This window comes from Cyanistes caeruleus, unplaced genomic scaffold, assembly GCF_971803275.1.
Source record: "Cyanistes caeruleus unplaced genomic scaffold, bCyaCae1.hap1.1 HAP1_SCAFFOLD_87, whole genome shotgun sequence".
Classification (NCBI taxonomy): domain Eukaryota; kingdom Metazoa; phylum Chordata; class Aves; order Passeriformes; family Paridae; genus Cyanistes; species Cyanistes caeruleus.
In genome coordinates this window covers 93,720-110,455 of record NW_028255892.1, presented here as the reverse complement: position 1 = coordinate 110,455, position 16,736 = coordinate 93,720, and the positions used below count along the sequence as shown (strand labels likewise).

At 47.5% G+C, this 16,736-nt stretch overlaps 2 protein-coding genes across 3 annotated transcripts in view; both read left to right on the top strand.

Moving 5' to 3' along the window:
- Nucleotides 1-16,736, top strand: part of LOC147646664 (serine/threonine-protein kinase PAK 3-like) — a 208,693-nt gene that overhangs the window by 129,711 nt on the left and 62,246 nt on the right. The window lies entirely within an intron of this gene.
- The window catches only part of LOC147646666 (uncharacterized), a 713,664-nt gene that overhangs the window by 676,752 nt on the left and 20,176 nt on the right, over nt 1-16,736 (top strand). Inside the window, 2 exon segments of the mRNA XM_086873090.1 lie at nt 13,145-13,297; nt 13,382-13,724. Of these exon segments, the coding sequence (XP_086729216.1) occupies nt 13,145-13,297; nt 13,382-13,724 (496 nt within the window).

Genomic DNA, 16,736 nt, shown 5'->3' with positions numbered 1-16,736 from the left:
GGGGTCAACCCTCGAGGTCTGGAGAGCTGCGAAGTGTGGCAGATGGACGTAACACACGTCCCTGAGTTTGGCAGGTCTCGGTTCGTACACCTTTCCATCGATACCTTCTCAGGTGCTGTCTTTGCTTCTGCCCACACAGGAGAGAAAGCCGAGCATGTCTGTAAACACCTAATGCAGGCTTTCTCTGTACTGGGGGTCCCCAAAGAAATAAAAACAGACAATGGCCCAGCATACACCTCCAGGAAACTGGAGGAATTCCTGCAGGAGTGGGGAGTGGAACATAAGAGAGGCATCCCACACTCCCCCACCGGCCAAGCGATCGTTGAGCGAGCCCATCAGTCGCTCAAGCGTGTCCTTTCTCATCAAAGGGAGACTGTGAAGGGCTGCACGCCACAAGAGCGGTTGTGCAAAGCCCTTTACACGCTAAACTTTCTCAATTGTTCCGAACAGGACCCTAACCCTCCAGTGGCCCGGCATTTCAAGACCAACAAGAACTACCAGTTGCAGCAGCGCCCTCCAGTGCTGGTCCGGGACCCTGAGACCCAGAAGATCTTGGGTCCTTTCGATCTGGTGACCTGGGGGCGGGGGTACGCTTGCATATCCTTGCCCCAGGGACTAAGGTGGATCCCACAAAGATGGGTGAAACCTTATGTCCCCAGACATCCAAGCAGGCCACCAGATAGGGTCGAGGATGTCAATGACGTCGTGTCCGGATGAGCCATCCCCCATCCCGAGGAGGAGGAGGAAACAACCCAAGCCCCTTTTTGTTATGTCAACCTACCTTTCTTTTCAGTTAAAGTTATGTTTTTCGTATGTTTTGTTTTCAGAAAGAGCCATCGGAAAGATGACCACCCCGATCGTTGCACCAACCACTGCACTCCTGATGATGCTGGTGACCCAGATCAACATGTGCATCGTGCCCCAACCCAAACAAAATGTTTGGGTCATGTTGGCAAAGTCCCTCCAACGGGATGAGCTATGCCTATCCACAGGAGCAGCAGGAAATCCGATGACCACTTGCCTGGTGGGGATCCCGTTAAAGCCTAATGAATGCCCGGATTCCCTGTTGAGTTTGTTCAGCGAAGTTAATAAAGGGAGGCCAGCTCAGCGAGTGGCCCGCTCTGCACTCACCTACAAGATTAAGAGGCCTGTCCAGAACCCTCTCCTACTATGGAGAGACTGGCTGGTCTTCTTGGAAAGGGCAACCGCTGAGCCCCAAGAATTTGATTTGTTAAACTCCTCCCCCGCACCCTATTGTATCCATTTCCGTTACTACCCCTCAGATCCTACTCCTTATTCTAATTTAATGCAGGACAACAAACAGTTTCAAGCAGCCTCCTGGTGCAAGAACATCGCCCATGTTAAGATGCCCTCAACCCTCAGTTCCTACCCTCTTAAGTTGCCTAAGGGCATATTTTTAGTTTGTGGGGACCGAGCGTGGGCTGGCATCCCCTCTCGCCTTCTCGGAGGGCTGTGCACTTTAGGCCGGTTGTCTTTGTTTGCGCCCAATACATCTCAAATTGAAAATTGGGAACGAAAGAATAATTCGGTCATTAAGAAGCGCAGTCTCGAAGATCTTGACCCTGATTGCGACTCTGAAATTTTTCATTGGAATAAACCAAAAGGGCTTGCTGTGTCAGTATTTCTGCCATGGTTGGCTGCGGTACAAGCCCTCGGAGAATTAGGCCAATTAGAGTGTTGGGTGGTCAAGCAAGCCAATTTAACGTCAACCGCGCTGAGCGACCTCCTCGAAGACGAGGAGATAACCAGGCGAGCAACGCTACAAAATCGCGCTGCTATTGATTTCCTACTGCTCCTCCATAATCATGATTGTAAAGAATTTGAGGGATTTTGCTGCATGAATCTGACCACCAGGAGCACAGACATCAAGAAAACCATCACAGAAATGAAGGGCATGATCCACCAAATACGCCAAGAGACTAATGACTGGGTCACCAGTCTTTTTTCGGGATGGGGGGTCTCCGGATGGCTCTCATCCATTTTAAAGACTGTTTTATGGATTGTTTTCGTCGTTTTCATCGTTTTAATAGCGTTTGCAGTTTTAAGAAGATGTTTAGTTCAATCAGTTTTAAATCTTGTATCCCCCTCCCCTCAAGTCAATTTTGTTAGCGCTCCTTCTCCTCCCTCTTCACCTCCTCCTTCTCCCGTACCCCAAGACTGGTTTGTTGAACCCTCTGCACCTCCTGCCGATGCAACCTCCTCTTTCTAAAAAAGAAAGGGGGAGATGTTGCCGCCTGTTAGTTTACCTTCATTAAGTATGTTTGTTCACCTTCGTTGAGTTTAGAGTTGGTTTGCCCCAGTTACTCCCCACTATCCCGATATGGTTTGTTCCCAGTTGCCTGTCATTGTAAACCTCTCCCCTCTTTCCAGATTGTTCCCCATCCATCACTTTGGTCCTACCCCCAAGCCCTATCAATCTATGTACACCACACCTTTTGTTCTGGTTCCTTCCTTGTTCATCACCCCTTACTCGATGCCCTATTGGTTGTATAGCTATCCTCCCTCCCCCAAGTCCCTACCATTGGATTTGTGTATTGTAACCCCTTCCCACAACACCTCCCCTGCTGCAATATTATTGGTTGTTGTATGAGCCGCCCACGGGCTTTAAAACCTGGCGCACAGAGGTGCCCAGGGTCTCGGCTCGGACTTTCTCCTCGAGATCCCAGCCCTGTCCCTCATTGCCTTCTCCCTGCACCTGCTGGAATAAACTTGTTCCTGGGAAATTGGAGGACTCCGAGCACTCTCTCTCCCTTTACTGCACCTCGTGTCGCCCTGCATACTATAGAGCCCGAGCCCAAAGGAGCTCTAGAGGTTCCAGGTCGAGCCACACAGTGCTCACCTGGTTCCCCACTCCTGCCGCTGACGCTTGGCACGAGCTAGCCGGGGCGTGAAGGGCCGAGCGGGCAGCGACACAGCAATCCTGAGATATTCAGAATTCATGCTTTTACGTCTGAGCCTGATTCCCAGCAGGCTGGGGCTGGGTGGAGCAGGGTATGCTGAGGGGACCATGACTCCAGTGCTGTTTGGGAATTCCTGTTCAACCCTGCCAGCCTGGCCTGAAGCTGCACACCCCAGTCCTCGCATGCTGAAATGAATCAAAATTGTTTAGTCTGCTTGAGTAACCAGCATTCCTGGGGTCAAATAAAAATTCTCTGTGAAGCAGATGGAGCAGTTCAGCCCTAATTGCCCAGCTTGCTTCAGGTTTCCACAGCTCACTTTTCTGTGCAATATCAGCTTTTGAAAAGCCAGAAAGAGAAAAGAAATAAAAAGATAATAACTAGATTAATAAAAAATCAGCACACTGAAATAACACAATTTTATTCCTGAAAAGTTTATTAAGGATCTGCTGGAGCTTCAGCTGTTTTTCTAGTTAGTCCTACAGAGGATGTGTCCAGTCCCTAACTACGTTAATCTCCTGAAAGAGTGACACAGGGTTTTTCCTGTTTTTAGGACCTGGAAGACTTTGAGGTTTATAAATATATGGGGGAGTAATTGCAAGGCACTGTACTGTATTTATATTGGTCTTTTAATAAGTCATAAAATTACAGATGGACCATGATAGGAAAATCACTTGCTGCAGGAAAAATTCCTCAGGATACCTGCTTATTCCCAGTATCTACTGCTGTCATTTAGCAGGGGAAGACGGACAACAAGCCATGTCTGAATAACAACATGCTAATGTGCTCTCTTCCTGAGTCTGCTCTGAAAAGATCTGTGATTGATAAAGATGAAGGAATTTGAAGAGTTATTTTGGTTATTTCAGAGAAAGTTTAAAATGGAGAAAGGATTGGGGTGACTAGGAGGCTGTCATTAGCTATCACTTTCAGTGCTGTGTATTGTAGCAAAAATGATAAATGTGCCCTTTTGGTGTTCTGCTGGTGTTTAGATTTTCTGAGTCCCTCAGCTGTGAGTTGGGTTTCCATGCTGGTGGAACTGTCCTGCCTGTTGCTTGCTGGGTGCACTGGAACAAAGAGCTGAGCAGTTTATGAGAATTACCACAAACGAGTTTGTGTGGCTCAGAGTGAAAGAGAGGAAATTCATGTTTAATGTAGAAAATCTTCCCTGTGAGGGTGGTGAGGTCCTGGCACAGGTTGCCCAGAGAAGCATAGTAAATAAAGTTTCAGAATCCTTCATTTCTGCCCCATTCTTTTTCCGTAAGTTCCGGTTTGGTTTTCAGAGTGCCACCTTCTCAGCTGGTTGCCATTTGTGTCCTCCTTTCTCTCCTGCCTTCCTTTGTCTGCTCTTTTTCCCTCCCAGTGTCCCTCTTTTCCTGTGGCAGTTCCCAGCCAAAGACCCTCTCCTGATTTTTGTTTTTCCCCAATCCAGGAGGTAAAGCAGCCCTGGATGAAGTTATGGAGGCTGGCAGTGGAATGTCATTGTAAGATCTTGCTCCACTTGGGTCTCTGCCCTTTGAGAACTTTGCCTTGAAGGGCAGGAACATCTTTTCCTTGCTGGAAGCTGGAATGCCAGCCCATTGCAGTGTGTGCCATGGACCCCAGAGGGCAATTCCCGAGGCTGCCAGGGTGCTGCTCCTGCTGTGCCTCCCAAGGGAGCTGGGCAGGGTCCAGCAGCTGGCTGGGCTCCCAGAGCAGACAGCAAAGGTTGCTTTGCTGCACATTCTCCAGCTGGAAGCGGAGGGAAGAAGGGAAGGGAGTCCTGACAGAATCCTGGAGTGTTCATGACTGGAAGGGACCCTGCCCATGGTTCCACCCAGGGTTAGGATGCCATGCAGGAGAGGTGCCTCTGCCCCAGTGAAGGTGCAAATGAGACCATAGGAGGACAACAAGCAGATTTTATTGAACGTGGGTTTTATTGAGAAAGAAATGGGTGCCAGGGACATAGAAACAGGGAGGAGGTCTCAGAGGCAGAGAGTGCTCAGAAGACGATCAGGTGGAAGTAGGTGCTTTTTAAAGTCCTTCCCTGCATTCTGGGATCCCAGATGTGTATTTTAATTTGATGATCTTCTTCTTCTTCTTACTATTTACTATTTCTTCATCTAAATCGTCTTCTTCTTTCCCTTCTTCTTCTTCTTCTTCTTTCCCTTCTTAATTGCTACTACTATTTTTTCTTCTTCATCTTACTCTTATTCTTCTTATTCCTAATTTTTATTCCTATTTACTACTACTATTTCTTCTTCATCCTATTCTTCTTATTCTAAATCTTATTCATTTGTTATGCTTCCTGTAATTCCTATTCTTCTTATATTAATGACTATCTTCATCTTCTTATTCCTATTCATCTTCTTATTCCTATTCCTATTCTTATTCCTAACTACTACTATTTCCTAAACTCAACGTTGATTTTTTTGGAAGAATGAGTCAGAGTTCTGCAGTCACGTCAGTGGAGCAGCACCTCTGGTCTGTGCCCATTCTTCATGGATATAATCCCAAAGGACTGGCGTGGGATCCTTTCATGAGAGGAAATGTCCCGTGATGCCACCAGGGGAAGTTCAGACTCAATATCAGAAGCAGTTTTTCTCTGACAGAGGCGTGAGGCATTAGAAGAAGTTGCCCGGGGAGGTGGTGGAGTGGCTGTCTCTGGAGTGTCGAAGAGTTGTGGCCCTTGGGGATGTGGTTTTGCGGTGATGGCGGTGCTGCCAGGAGGCCGGTGGCACTGGGTGACTGTCGGGGTCTCTTCCCACCTTGATGACTCTGGGATTCAGTGCTGAGCGCCCTGGCACCAATGTGCCCCATGGCTGCTGTTTGGGGTTGGCCACAGCGGTGACTCTGGGTGTTGGGGAGATGCCCCTGGCACAGTCCACAGTAGCCATGGCAGCTGAGGCTGCAGGGCCATGTCCAGGGCAAGGTGTGGCTCCCTGGGGCCCTGGGCCAGCTGCCATCTGTAAGCCTGGCACCGGCGCTACTCCTGTGGCTGTGGTGTCCAGCAGGGCCAGCGGAACAGCGCCCGCAGCGCCCGCCGTGCCCGCCTGAGGAAGCCGGGCCGTTTGCTGGAGGGAGACGGCTGCTGCCTGAGGGCCTCGGGGACCTCGAGGCTGTGCAGGGCGGGCCCCAGGCTCTGAGGCCCTGCCTCAGGCCCCTGCTGGGCCATGGAGGCTTGGCCGTGCAGGGAGGAAAGTGAGGCACGGAGTGACTCCGGTGCCTGGACCTCAAGCCAGGCCTCCCGAGGGACAGGCACTGGCAGCCCGTCTGCCACAAGAGCTGCCAGGCTTTGGGCCCTGCTTTCTGCTTCACACAGCTCGAGGACGCTGACTTTGTCCAAGCTGTCCTCCTCCTGTGGCAGGGGGGTGATCCCAAAGCTGAGGATGCTCACATATTCATAGCTGTCCTGTGTGCTGCTGTTGTCTTCCTCGGTGGAATCGTCTAGGCTGCTGGAGTCCCCGTCCAGGAAGTCTCCATGGCCCAGTTCGCTGCACTCTTCCGAATCGTACCAGTCCTGGGAGCTGCTGACTTCTTCCTGGGACAGCTCTGGCTCTGCTTGGCACTCCTGGGAAGACTCACTCTGGGTGTATTGTTCCCAGTCTTCATCATACTCAGCTGGGGTCCCCTCCTCACTCCCTTCCTCTGCTAGGAGTGACCTCCCCTCAGCGACAGCCTGCTGCTCACTGGGGCTCTGGGCTCCCGGCAGGCTGGGGGAGCAGCAGGTGCTGTGAGGGGCAGGGCCTGAGCTCTGTACCCCTGCTGATGGCATCTCCTCACTGGGGGCAGGAGAATGTGTCTGGTTCTCCTGGCTGTTCGCACTTCCTTCCCCTTGCTGGGACAGCTTTAGGTCACTCACCTCCTTCTCCCCTTGGGGCAGCTCCTTGACTGTCACCCTTTGTTGCCACTGGTAGAGGTGTTGCTGTGCCACATCTCCCCAGGGCACTCTCACAGCCACCTTCCCCTGGTGCAACTCTTGGTGACTCCCTGCTCCGTAGAGGCGAGGCTCTTGGGCCCGAAGGTCTCCCCACTGGGAAGGCTCGTCATCCACGTCAGGGTTCTTCTCTTCCGTGATGACCAAGGGCCCCTCCTTCTCCTCAGTGCCTGACTGTGGCCAGGCTGAGCCACCCACTGCCCCCACCAAGTGCCCGCTGAGGGCCTGGTCTTGCCCCCAGCTGGGCAGGGGGCTGGGTGGCTGGGAGCATTTGGGTTTTGCCTTGTTCTCCTCCATCTCTGAGATCCTGAAGCGCGAATGGATCCCGGGAGCTGCTTCCTTCTGCAAGAGTGGCTCTCACGGGACTGGGCACCTCAGGGTTCGCTTACACACCCTGAGTCGTGGTGGGGCTCTCTGATGTCACAGGGGTCTCTTAGCACCGCTGAGTCACAACGGGCCACACCCAGTACCCCTGCAGGTAGCAGCTGAGCCCACTGGAATCTTCATGGCTGGTGCTTCCCGGGAGGCTCCCGAAGCTCAACAGTGTGAAAGAGTGGCTAGCTAACAAAGGTCGTGTTCCCATGCAGCAATTAGCTGAGAAAGAATTAAACAACAGTAGAGTGTAGTTGGTATGAGATGTTGCAATGTCAGAAAGACCTTAGTGATAACTGTGAACTGAGAACAGGACACTGTGATCAGAAGAATGTGGATTCAGCACAGATGAACAACCACAAGAATGTGGAACTAGGTGGAGTTGTCCTTAAATGAAATATCCAATAATGAGCTTGCTTTTGCACTATGTATGAGCCTAATTATTGATGTTAGATAGGGAGTTTGGAGTTGCCAATAAATGAGACTTACTGATCATTCATATTGAGTGCTGCTTGTCTCCCGCCGAACTCATCAAATGGCGCCCGAACAAATGGGACCCTTGGGACCTTTGGGACCTTTGGGACATTAAAAAGCGAAGGCCACGGGAGTCGGCGACAGGGGACGGGTCCTCCGCAGCAAGGACGGCGAAAAGCAACGGTGCCGCGCCCCAGGCGACCTCAGAGGAGAGTCCTGGCCGTAACGTGCTGCCAAACCTTGTAGGGCTGCAACAGCGCTGACGGTAAGATGGAAAGGCAAGCAGCACATGATTTATTTACCTGCTTTTTAGAAAAGCCACAGCTTAAGGGTTTTGATTTGCGCAAGGAGCTCCCTGGACTTCTTGCTTATGGGTATGCTCATTCCTTTGCCTCCCACTGCTGGGCAAACACTCCTATCTGTGCTGCCCATGGAAAGAGGGAGGGAGAGTCAGAGAGAAGGAAATAATGAGAAAGAAATTCCACAGCAACGCTGAAACAACGAACAGAATCTGTTCAGTTACGGCAGGATGTGATATATCCTGAACTATTTGCTTCACTTTTGGAGTCACTCTTAACATTACAATCTTATTTAAGTTCCAACTTTGCTACCCTGGAAGAAAAGAATCCAAATTTAGATTGGTTTCCACCCAAACCAGGGGGACATGGGGGAGCACTGAGGTGTGCGCAGAGAGCGGGGGCACCCCTGGGGCAGAAGCAGTGCAGAAAAAGTTCCAAGGCCACACTGAACAATTACAGAAACAGCTGAGCAGAAACAGGTGGCTCAGACAGCTTCAGAAAGAGACAAAATAGCCAAAAAGTCACAAACTATATGGTATCTAATTCAAACTTCATCACTGTAATTAGAAGTTGATAAGCTGGAATGGTTACCGTTGTTACCACCTGGCCATGAGAGATTTTCGTGTAACATCGCTTGCTTTTGTAAAAATTATGCCCCTTTTTTCCTCTCTCAGTGAACAAGAGAGATTGAGAGAAACAACTGTATGTGTTAAACTTAACTTTGTGAGATGTTTTTTCGGGGTTTTTTTTTCTGCAAGGGTATGTGGAGAATGTGAAGAAAGATAACAGCAGCAGAGAGCAGCAGCAGGGCGGGCAGTCCACCCCCCCGCTCCCTCTCTAAGAAAAAGCACCGGGATAGTACCCAGCTTGTTAAAAAGTCATGATTCATGGGTTTTTTAAAATGTTTTTATATACCCTTTTAGAGTTAATTTTGTGTTTTAAGTAATAATGAATTTATGCAGTTGCAGTTTTTTAGAGTTTTACTGGAGAAATTATTGTGTTTCTTTGAAAGTTTAAAAAGGCCCCTTTTCAAAAAAAAAAGGTGTTTAAGGTGAATATTAACAGAAGTTACCTTGCAATAATTAGTTTTAGAACCTAAGGTTAAAATATGGTATGATTTACAGCTTCTAAGAAAACCTTCCAGTTAATGTTATCTACAAAAGAGATTTGTGGTTTAAAAAAAAAATAATTAGTTAAGAGAACTTTACTGTACAAGACAAAGTTAAGTTAAAGTATATATTACCCATTTGCTTGTTTTTTCCACAATTTTAATAAGGTAATTTCAATGTGAGTCCTTTTGTTATATAAAACACATATAACTGCATATATACCAATTTGGATTTTGGATTTTAGTTTAAGAATTAGACTTAATGTTTCTGAAAAGTGCTACAAAAGCTGAATGGCAACTTGCCAAATCCTGTGTTGTGGTTTTTCTCTAGAAAAACTGCACTTTAAAATCCTAACCAATTTAAGCAAGGCAAATTCCTATTATGAATAAGTATTTTTAGTACCATTTACAGTTATTGTGAGTTATTCTCAAAGCTAGATGACATAGTATTGTGATGGATTTGTTATGTTTTTATAATCTTTATAGTGAATCTATGTTACTGTTATATTGTGTTTAAAAGGTGTATATCAAACCTTTAGTTGCCTCTTTGTAGTAACAGAATAAGATTAAGTTATGTTTTTATTTAATATAGATTAAATGTTAATAGAATTAAGAATAGTCAAGTTTTATTATATTTAGGCTTGAATGTTTTTAAGTTAAGTTTTATAACTTAGATATTCTTTTAAGGTTAAGTTTGTTACTTCCTTTTGTCATAAATCATTATTGTTAGGTTTAAATATTGTTTAATTTAAATTGTTTATGTTTTATTGGAGACACTTGTCTAAACTGCAAAGTATAGTTATTTTCCTAGAGAGATGAAGATAGCCACAACTGAGAAAGCTGTGACAGAACACTGATGAACACCTGCTTGTGGATAGAAGGGAATGCAGTCTGTGACACCCTTGACTTCATCAGGAGTTCTATTGGTTGTTGCAATCTCTGCAGTTTTTGTTTGCCATAGTTTTCTTATTTTTCAGTGTTTCCAGAATTTTAAGAAGATGTACCATTGCTGAGAATCAGCTGCCATGGGAGAGGCTTCAGATTAAACCAACTGCTGCATGGTTTAATTGGTCTGGAACCTGAGGCTTCTGATCATTTGCTTTGTACAAATGCATTTTGCTGCATGGTTTAATTGGTCTGGTACCTGAGGCTTCTGATCATTTGCTTTGTACAAATGCATTTTAACAGTTTGCTGTGCTGTAAGCATCTCCTAGCTGCTGCTATTGAGAACCTTGTTTTAGAAATGAGTTAAGAGGCATCTTTCCAGTTTAAAGCCAGGCCCTGGCCAAGCCTTGACTTTACCTGGACAGAATGTTTGCCAGCAGATCCAGATGTTTTCTGTACCAAATCAGTATTTGAGTCACTTTTTGACTCAGCAATTTGACCCTATTAATATGACAGCTGGATCAATTTTGAAGTGGGCTTGGAGAATCATTTCCGGAGGTGGTTATCCAATCCTTCACTGATGATTTTTTGTTTCTGTTGGTTTGCTAACTATGGGATGCTGGTGCAGTGTTTTAGTAATTAATAGTAGTTTTATATTACATATGTTATTAATAATGTTTATGATTTAATTGATTTTTTAACTGCTATAGGTTCTTAATCCTTGTATATATGGGTTTGTGTTTATGTTGATGTTTATAACAGAAGTACATCTCATTTTTTTTTTTTTTAAGAAAACAGGGAAAATTGATATCCTAAAAGCATTTTGATTAGTGTAATTCATTAACTTCAAAGGAAGAAGTGTCTGTGTTTTGTTGACAGGTTCAAAAAGGTCACCTGTCCATCTGACCAGACTGTCTGCCTCTGAACACACGAGATCCAGTGAACAGAGAAGTCACCACACAGCCTTGGTACTCCAGACATGGATCAGAAGTGGAGCTGTCAGGACACAGTTGTGTCTGAGCACTACACAGACAGTTGCCAACAGAAATTTTATGTTGTTATTATGATGTTGTGTCTCTACCAATTTTTCAGTTATCCTTTGTTTTAAGATTTAGAAGGATGTGAAGAACAACCTGAACATCAAAGCCCTCAGTCACTGATCAGCTGCCAGCTGACATCAAGGGAGCAGTGAACGTTCCAAGACTGAATTGTGTTAAATCATGATCTGTTTGTGAAGGAAATTCTGTAGAAGATCTAAGAAAAGTGTAGAGACTCCATCTAACTGTATATAAAGCAAATTGTAGTTGTGTGTTTACCCTTTCAGCAAATTGCTTCCACACTTAGACTACATATATACCAGAGCATGTGTGGTAAAAGTAGTTAGATAATAGTTTAAGATTAAGAGTTTAGCCTGTGTAGTAATTGTTATATTAGTATAAAGTATAAGCATTTCCCCCCTTCAAGAGGTAGTGTAAGCATCTTTGAAAGTTCATTTAACATTAAAGTTTAGCTGTGAGTTTGCAAGTATGGTGTCATTTACATGGAACAAACTGCTTATGGTAATTGTGTTGTGTATAGTCCTGACCAACTGTCTGCTAACTAACATCCAAAAGTGACAGAACATATGGGTCACTCTGGCACACTGAACTGGCCAAAGGTCAATGTGTCTGAGCCTAGCCACACCTGGAGATCCTTTTCACACCTGTCTCATAGGAATCCCTGAATGGGATCCTCCAGCATTTAAAGGTTTAGTTAGAAATGAGACTTGACTGAATCAATTTGCAATGTTGCAAGAGTGCAATTTCACTGTTGGCTTCACATTAAGACAACTTGAAGCCTGCTGGCAAGCAAAAATTACCAAAGTTCTCAATGTTACCATAGGGCCCCCCAAAAGAATTAGATTTGTTAGGTTCCACCAATACCTCAGGTGGATGGATAATGTTTGAACCCCCGACAAAACGTCATTCTAACAAAGTAATGCAGCACTGGGCTGCAGACAACCCTGTAGCTGATCTCGTTACTACCATTGAAAGTAAAGCCTTTATTAGTGGTGCAATCTCACAGAACAATTACCAAAGCGATTAATTAGTTCCATATTCCTAATCTGTGGAGATAGAGCATAGAATGAGATTCCTGCTAATCCACATAGAAAACTCTGTTATTTTGGGAAACTTACTTTGTTTCCATCCAAGCTTACACCAATTGCTGAATGTAGTTGATAAAATAAAAAACATCAGTCAGTCAAAGTGAAGCCTGAATGAATTAAAGCTTAGCAACTCTAAAAAGGCTCACTTGTTAGACTAAGAAAAAATTGAACTTAACATCCACAATGTTAAGTGAGCTTTCAGCCGATGTGAGTAGTGTATGTCATGCAGTATTACAAAATCGAGCCACAATTGACTTTTTGCTCTTAGCACAAGGACATGGTTGTGGGGAGTTTGAAGGCATGTGCTGTCTGAATCTTACTGATCATTCCGTTTCCATCCATGGGCAACTACAACAGCTACAGGATGGGTTACATGCCCTGAAAGAAGATAGTGACCCCACTGGAAGTTGGTTCTCCAGCTGCGGCATCACCGGATGGTTGAGGTCTCTTGTGCTAGAAGGGAGACAGACTTTACTTATAATGTTAATGGGGATGAAAGTCTAAGTTGTGTGTTATCTTGTCTTCATAAGAGTATAGAATGAGTCACATCCAAAGCCTGGTTTGTGCAAAAAGAGAAAGGGGGAATTGTTGCTATATTTTATATATTAGTAAAGGCCTGTCTGCACAAACCAGTCTTTGAAATAAGTCGTGATATTAAGGGCTGAAATCCTTGAAACTTGCCTGCAGAAGAGAGAGTAAAGCAAAACAATATCCTTGTGTACAAGGATAAGAATGTAAACCTGTGTGTGTTTGCCAATAGTAACTTGCTCTGCCCGCAGACCCTGTAGAACCCTATAAAAGGTGTGTTAATAATAGAAATAAATGGCATTCACAATTACTTCTGTTAAGACTGGTGAACAGCTCGGGGGTCTTTCAACACCAAACTATGTTGAGATGGAAGAGAAGAAAAAGCCCCAGAGATGCCGCACAAGGAGGGTCTGCAAATCCAGTCCAGGGAGCTCCGAGGAGGAAAGATCCCCCCAGTGCCAGGAACACGGCCAGAGATCCAGCCGGAGCTCAGAGCAGGAGGAAAAGCCCCACAAGTGCTTGGAATGTGGGAAGGGTTTCAGGTGGAGCTCCCAACTGATCCAGCACCAGGTGATTCACACTGGGGAAAAGCCCTACGAGTGTGGGAAATGCGGGAAGAGCTTCACCAACACATCTTACCTGATGAAACACCAGGTGATCCACACTGGGGAACGGCCATATGAGTGTGGGAAATGTGGGCAGAGCTTCAGAAGTATCTCTGACCTGATGACACACCAGGTGATCCACACAGGGGAACGGCCCTACACCTGCTTGGAATGTGGGAAGAGCTTTGGGTGGAGCTCCTACCTGAGGGCACACCAGCTCATCCACACTGGGGAGAGGCCCTTCGAGTGTCCCGAGTGTGGGAAGAGGTTTCAGCGCAGCTCTGATGTTCTCAAACATGAGCGGATTCACACAGACGAGAGGCCCTTCCGCTGCCCCGACTGCGGGAAGAGCTTCCAGTACAATGGCCACCTCACCGTTCACCGGCGCATCCACACTGGGGAGAGGCCCTACGAGTGTCCCCAGTGTGGGAAGAGCTTTCTCCACCAGCTCAACCTTGACACCAATGGAGTCACCAGTAAGGGAAGCCCTGCGAGTGCCCCGAGTGCGGGAAGAGCTTTGTGCGCTGCTCCAGCTCCATCCCCCATGGGAGGATGGGCGTTGGATGATCCCCAGTGACCCCCGTTGGGCAGAGCCCTGGTGATCCGTGGTCCTGGTGATGCGTGTTGGGAAGACACCTGGCTGGGAGGCTCCACATCTTCCTGGCTCCCTATGGGCACCTGGATGAAAGCAGGGGAATGAAAATCCAACAGGATACAGAATGACAGTGGGAATTGTTGACTTTGAATCTTCAAGAACTTTTTGCCTCAGGAGCTGTGTGGGCAGAGAAAAGGGGGTGACACCGGGCTTGGGGGCCCAGAGGGGAGCACACACACTCTGTGGAGGGGAGGACACGACCCCCGTGACCCCACCTCACCTTCCTGCACAGGCAGAAGCCGAGCCCCAGTGCCAGGAAGATGAAGGCCAACGTGGAGCCCCCGGTCCCCGTCAGCATCTTGCTGCGGGTGGCATTTCACGCATCCCTGGGGCAACTGCCGGGGTCAGGACCCCCAAAACCTCTCACAGACATCCCAAGCCTTTCCAAGGACCCTCCCAGTCTCTCCCAGCCCACGCAGGACCCTCTGAAACCTCTTTTGGAGTCACTAATTTTAAACAATTAAGAATTAGAGAAAAATTAGAGATTATGGCTAGAGATAGGCCTTGCTGGAACTAGTTAGAGTTAATGATTTAAGTGAGAAGCAGGATTTGAGTTAATGAATCTTGAACTTAGGTAAAAAATTACTTGTCATTGTATGTTTGGTCAGCTGTGCTTATAATGTGAAAAGAGAAACTGATAAACGGGTTCAGGAAGATCACAGACCTTACATCTGGAAACCCATTTAAAAGTCACAAGGAAGGAAATTGGAATTGTACCAAATGTTATTTGTAATGTCAACCATTGTAAAGGTAGAAAGGTGAGAGTGAGGAAGAGTGGTTTTCCTTCATCTCTTGATGACCACTACATGCCAAAATGACCCCCTCCTCAAATTAAGGAGCCCACCATGCAGGCATAATGACTTTTTAAATCATTACCGTGCATTTTAATCAAACCTGGGGAATGGGAAGTGTTAGCATTATGCATATGCATTAGTATTAATATGTATTAGTATTTTAGATATTTTAAGACTTCTGTAAATAAATAGACACTGGAATCTTTTGTCAACTTGCAGTGCATATTAAGGCGTGAGTCCCACACTCACCCAGTGCTGTGATTAAACATCCACTTTGTAACTTTAAACTGTTGGAGAGGTTTTTTTGTCCATTAACAGATTGGTGTTGATACCAGATCAGTATCACTATTTTGGTAAATCACTGCCAGTCTCTTCCCAGCCTCCTCAGGACCCAGCAGAGTCCCTCCTGTTCCTCTCAGGATCCCTCAGCCCCCTCCCAATTTCTCCCCACTTCCCCAGGACCCCCAGACCCTCTCCCAGTCCCTTCCCAGCCCCACCAGGACTCATCAAGACTCCTTCCAGTCTCTTCCCAGCACAACCAACCTCATCCTAATCCCTGTTTTCCAATGCCCAATCTCCTTCCAGTCCCTCCAGGCTCACTCAAATCCCTCCCAGTGACACCCAGCACCCCCAAACTCCCTCCCAGTGTCCACCAGGACCCCCAGAACCCCATCCCACCCTCCCCAACATCCTTCAAACCCCTTCCCAGCCATCCTAAGCACCTCAATCCCTTCCCCAGTTTAAACCAGTCTATCTCAAACTCCCTCCCAGTTCCTCCCAGCACACCCTAATCCCCCTCTGGGCCCCCCCAGTGCCTCCCCTTCTGTCCCCGACGCTGTGGGGGCCGGGCCATGCCCCAGTGCCGGCTCAGGGGGTGCTCCAGGCTGACGTGCTCCACCTGGCAGCTGGAGCTGAGCCCGCATTGCCGGGGGAGTATCCAGCAGCACCAGGAGCTGCTGGCTTCAGCTCAAGGGCACCAGCGAGATGGACACGCTGGGGTGGGCGCTTGGAGAGATTGGGCACACTGGGATCAGCTGGGTGTGAAATGGTGCCAAGGCCGGTCAGCTCTTCCTCAGCTCCACGCCAGGAGTGGAACACACCTCAGGAGCAGGATGACCCGAGATGTGGCTTAGAGCAATGCTCTACAGCACTTAACAGCTGTCAGGCACAGTGTGGAGGCAAGAATGGGGGGAAGGTCTTTTATATTGGGGTTCAGAGAAAGATTTAGTCTCCCAAGGGTCCAGGGACAAAAGACACAGAATACAAGTGTACAGCAATTTATATATGGGGAGGGCCCAGGGGTGGATACAATTTCAACCAGTGAGGGATATCCTGGGGAGGGGAATAGGACACATGGACCAATGGGGTGCTGTGGATTAGGGGATTTCCAAAGGGGACGTCCAAGCAGGGGGTTGGCATAAGGCAGGATTGACAGGGGACATTTGGGAACAAGGGGCAGGGTGGACAAGATTGATAGGGAAGGTGCTGGAAAAAGGGGTTGGGATACAATGATAGGCAGGGCAGGGGAGGAGATAACTTTGGGTTATACCAACAAAGCAGGGGGGTAACAGCCTGGCTTGGCTGCAGGGGGGTCCCAGGGTGTGAGGATGGGGGGTTTGGGAGGGTTCCAGTCCTGGATACAGGGGTGCACGGGGGTCCTGCTGCAGCGGAATGGGAGTTCAGGGGGATCCCTTCCTCTGTTCTGGGGTTCAAGGGGTCCTGGTGCCTGAAAATGGAGGTTCATGGGGGTTCTGGTGCCCAGAAATGGGGGTTCTGGGAGGTTTCCATTCCCGAGAATGGGTGTTCAGGGGATTCCAGGTTCCAGATAAGGGGGTGCAGGGGTTTTTGGGGGTGGGTAAGGGAGTTCCAGGGTTCCCAGTGCCCCGAAATGAAAGTTCAAGGGGGTCTCTGTGCCCAGGAAGGGGGGTTTGCCCGGAAATGGAAGTGCAGGGGTTCCCCATTCCCAGTGTAATAAATGGAATTGATTCGTGCTACTTAAATTGCAACTGTTACTAAAGTTATCATTAGAAACGATCAAG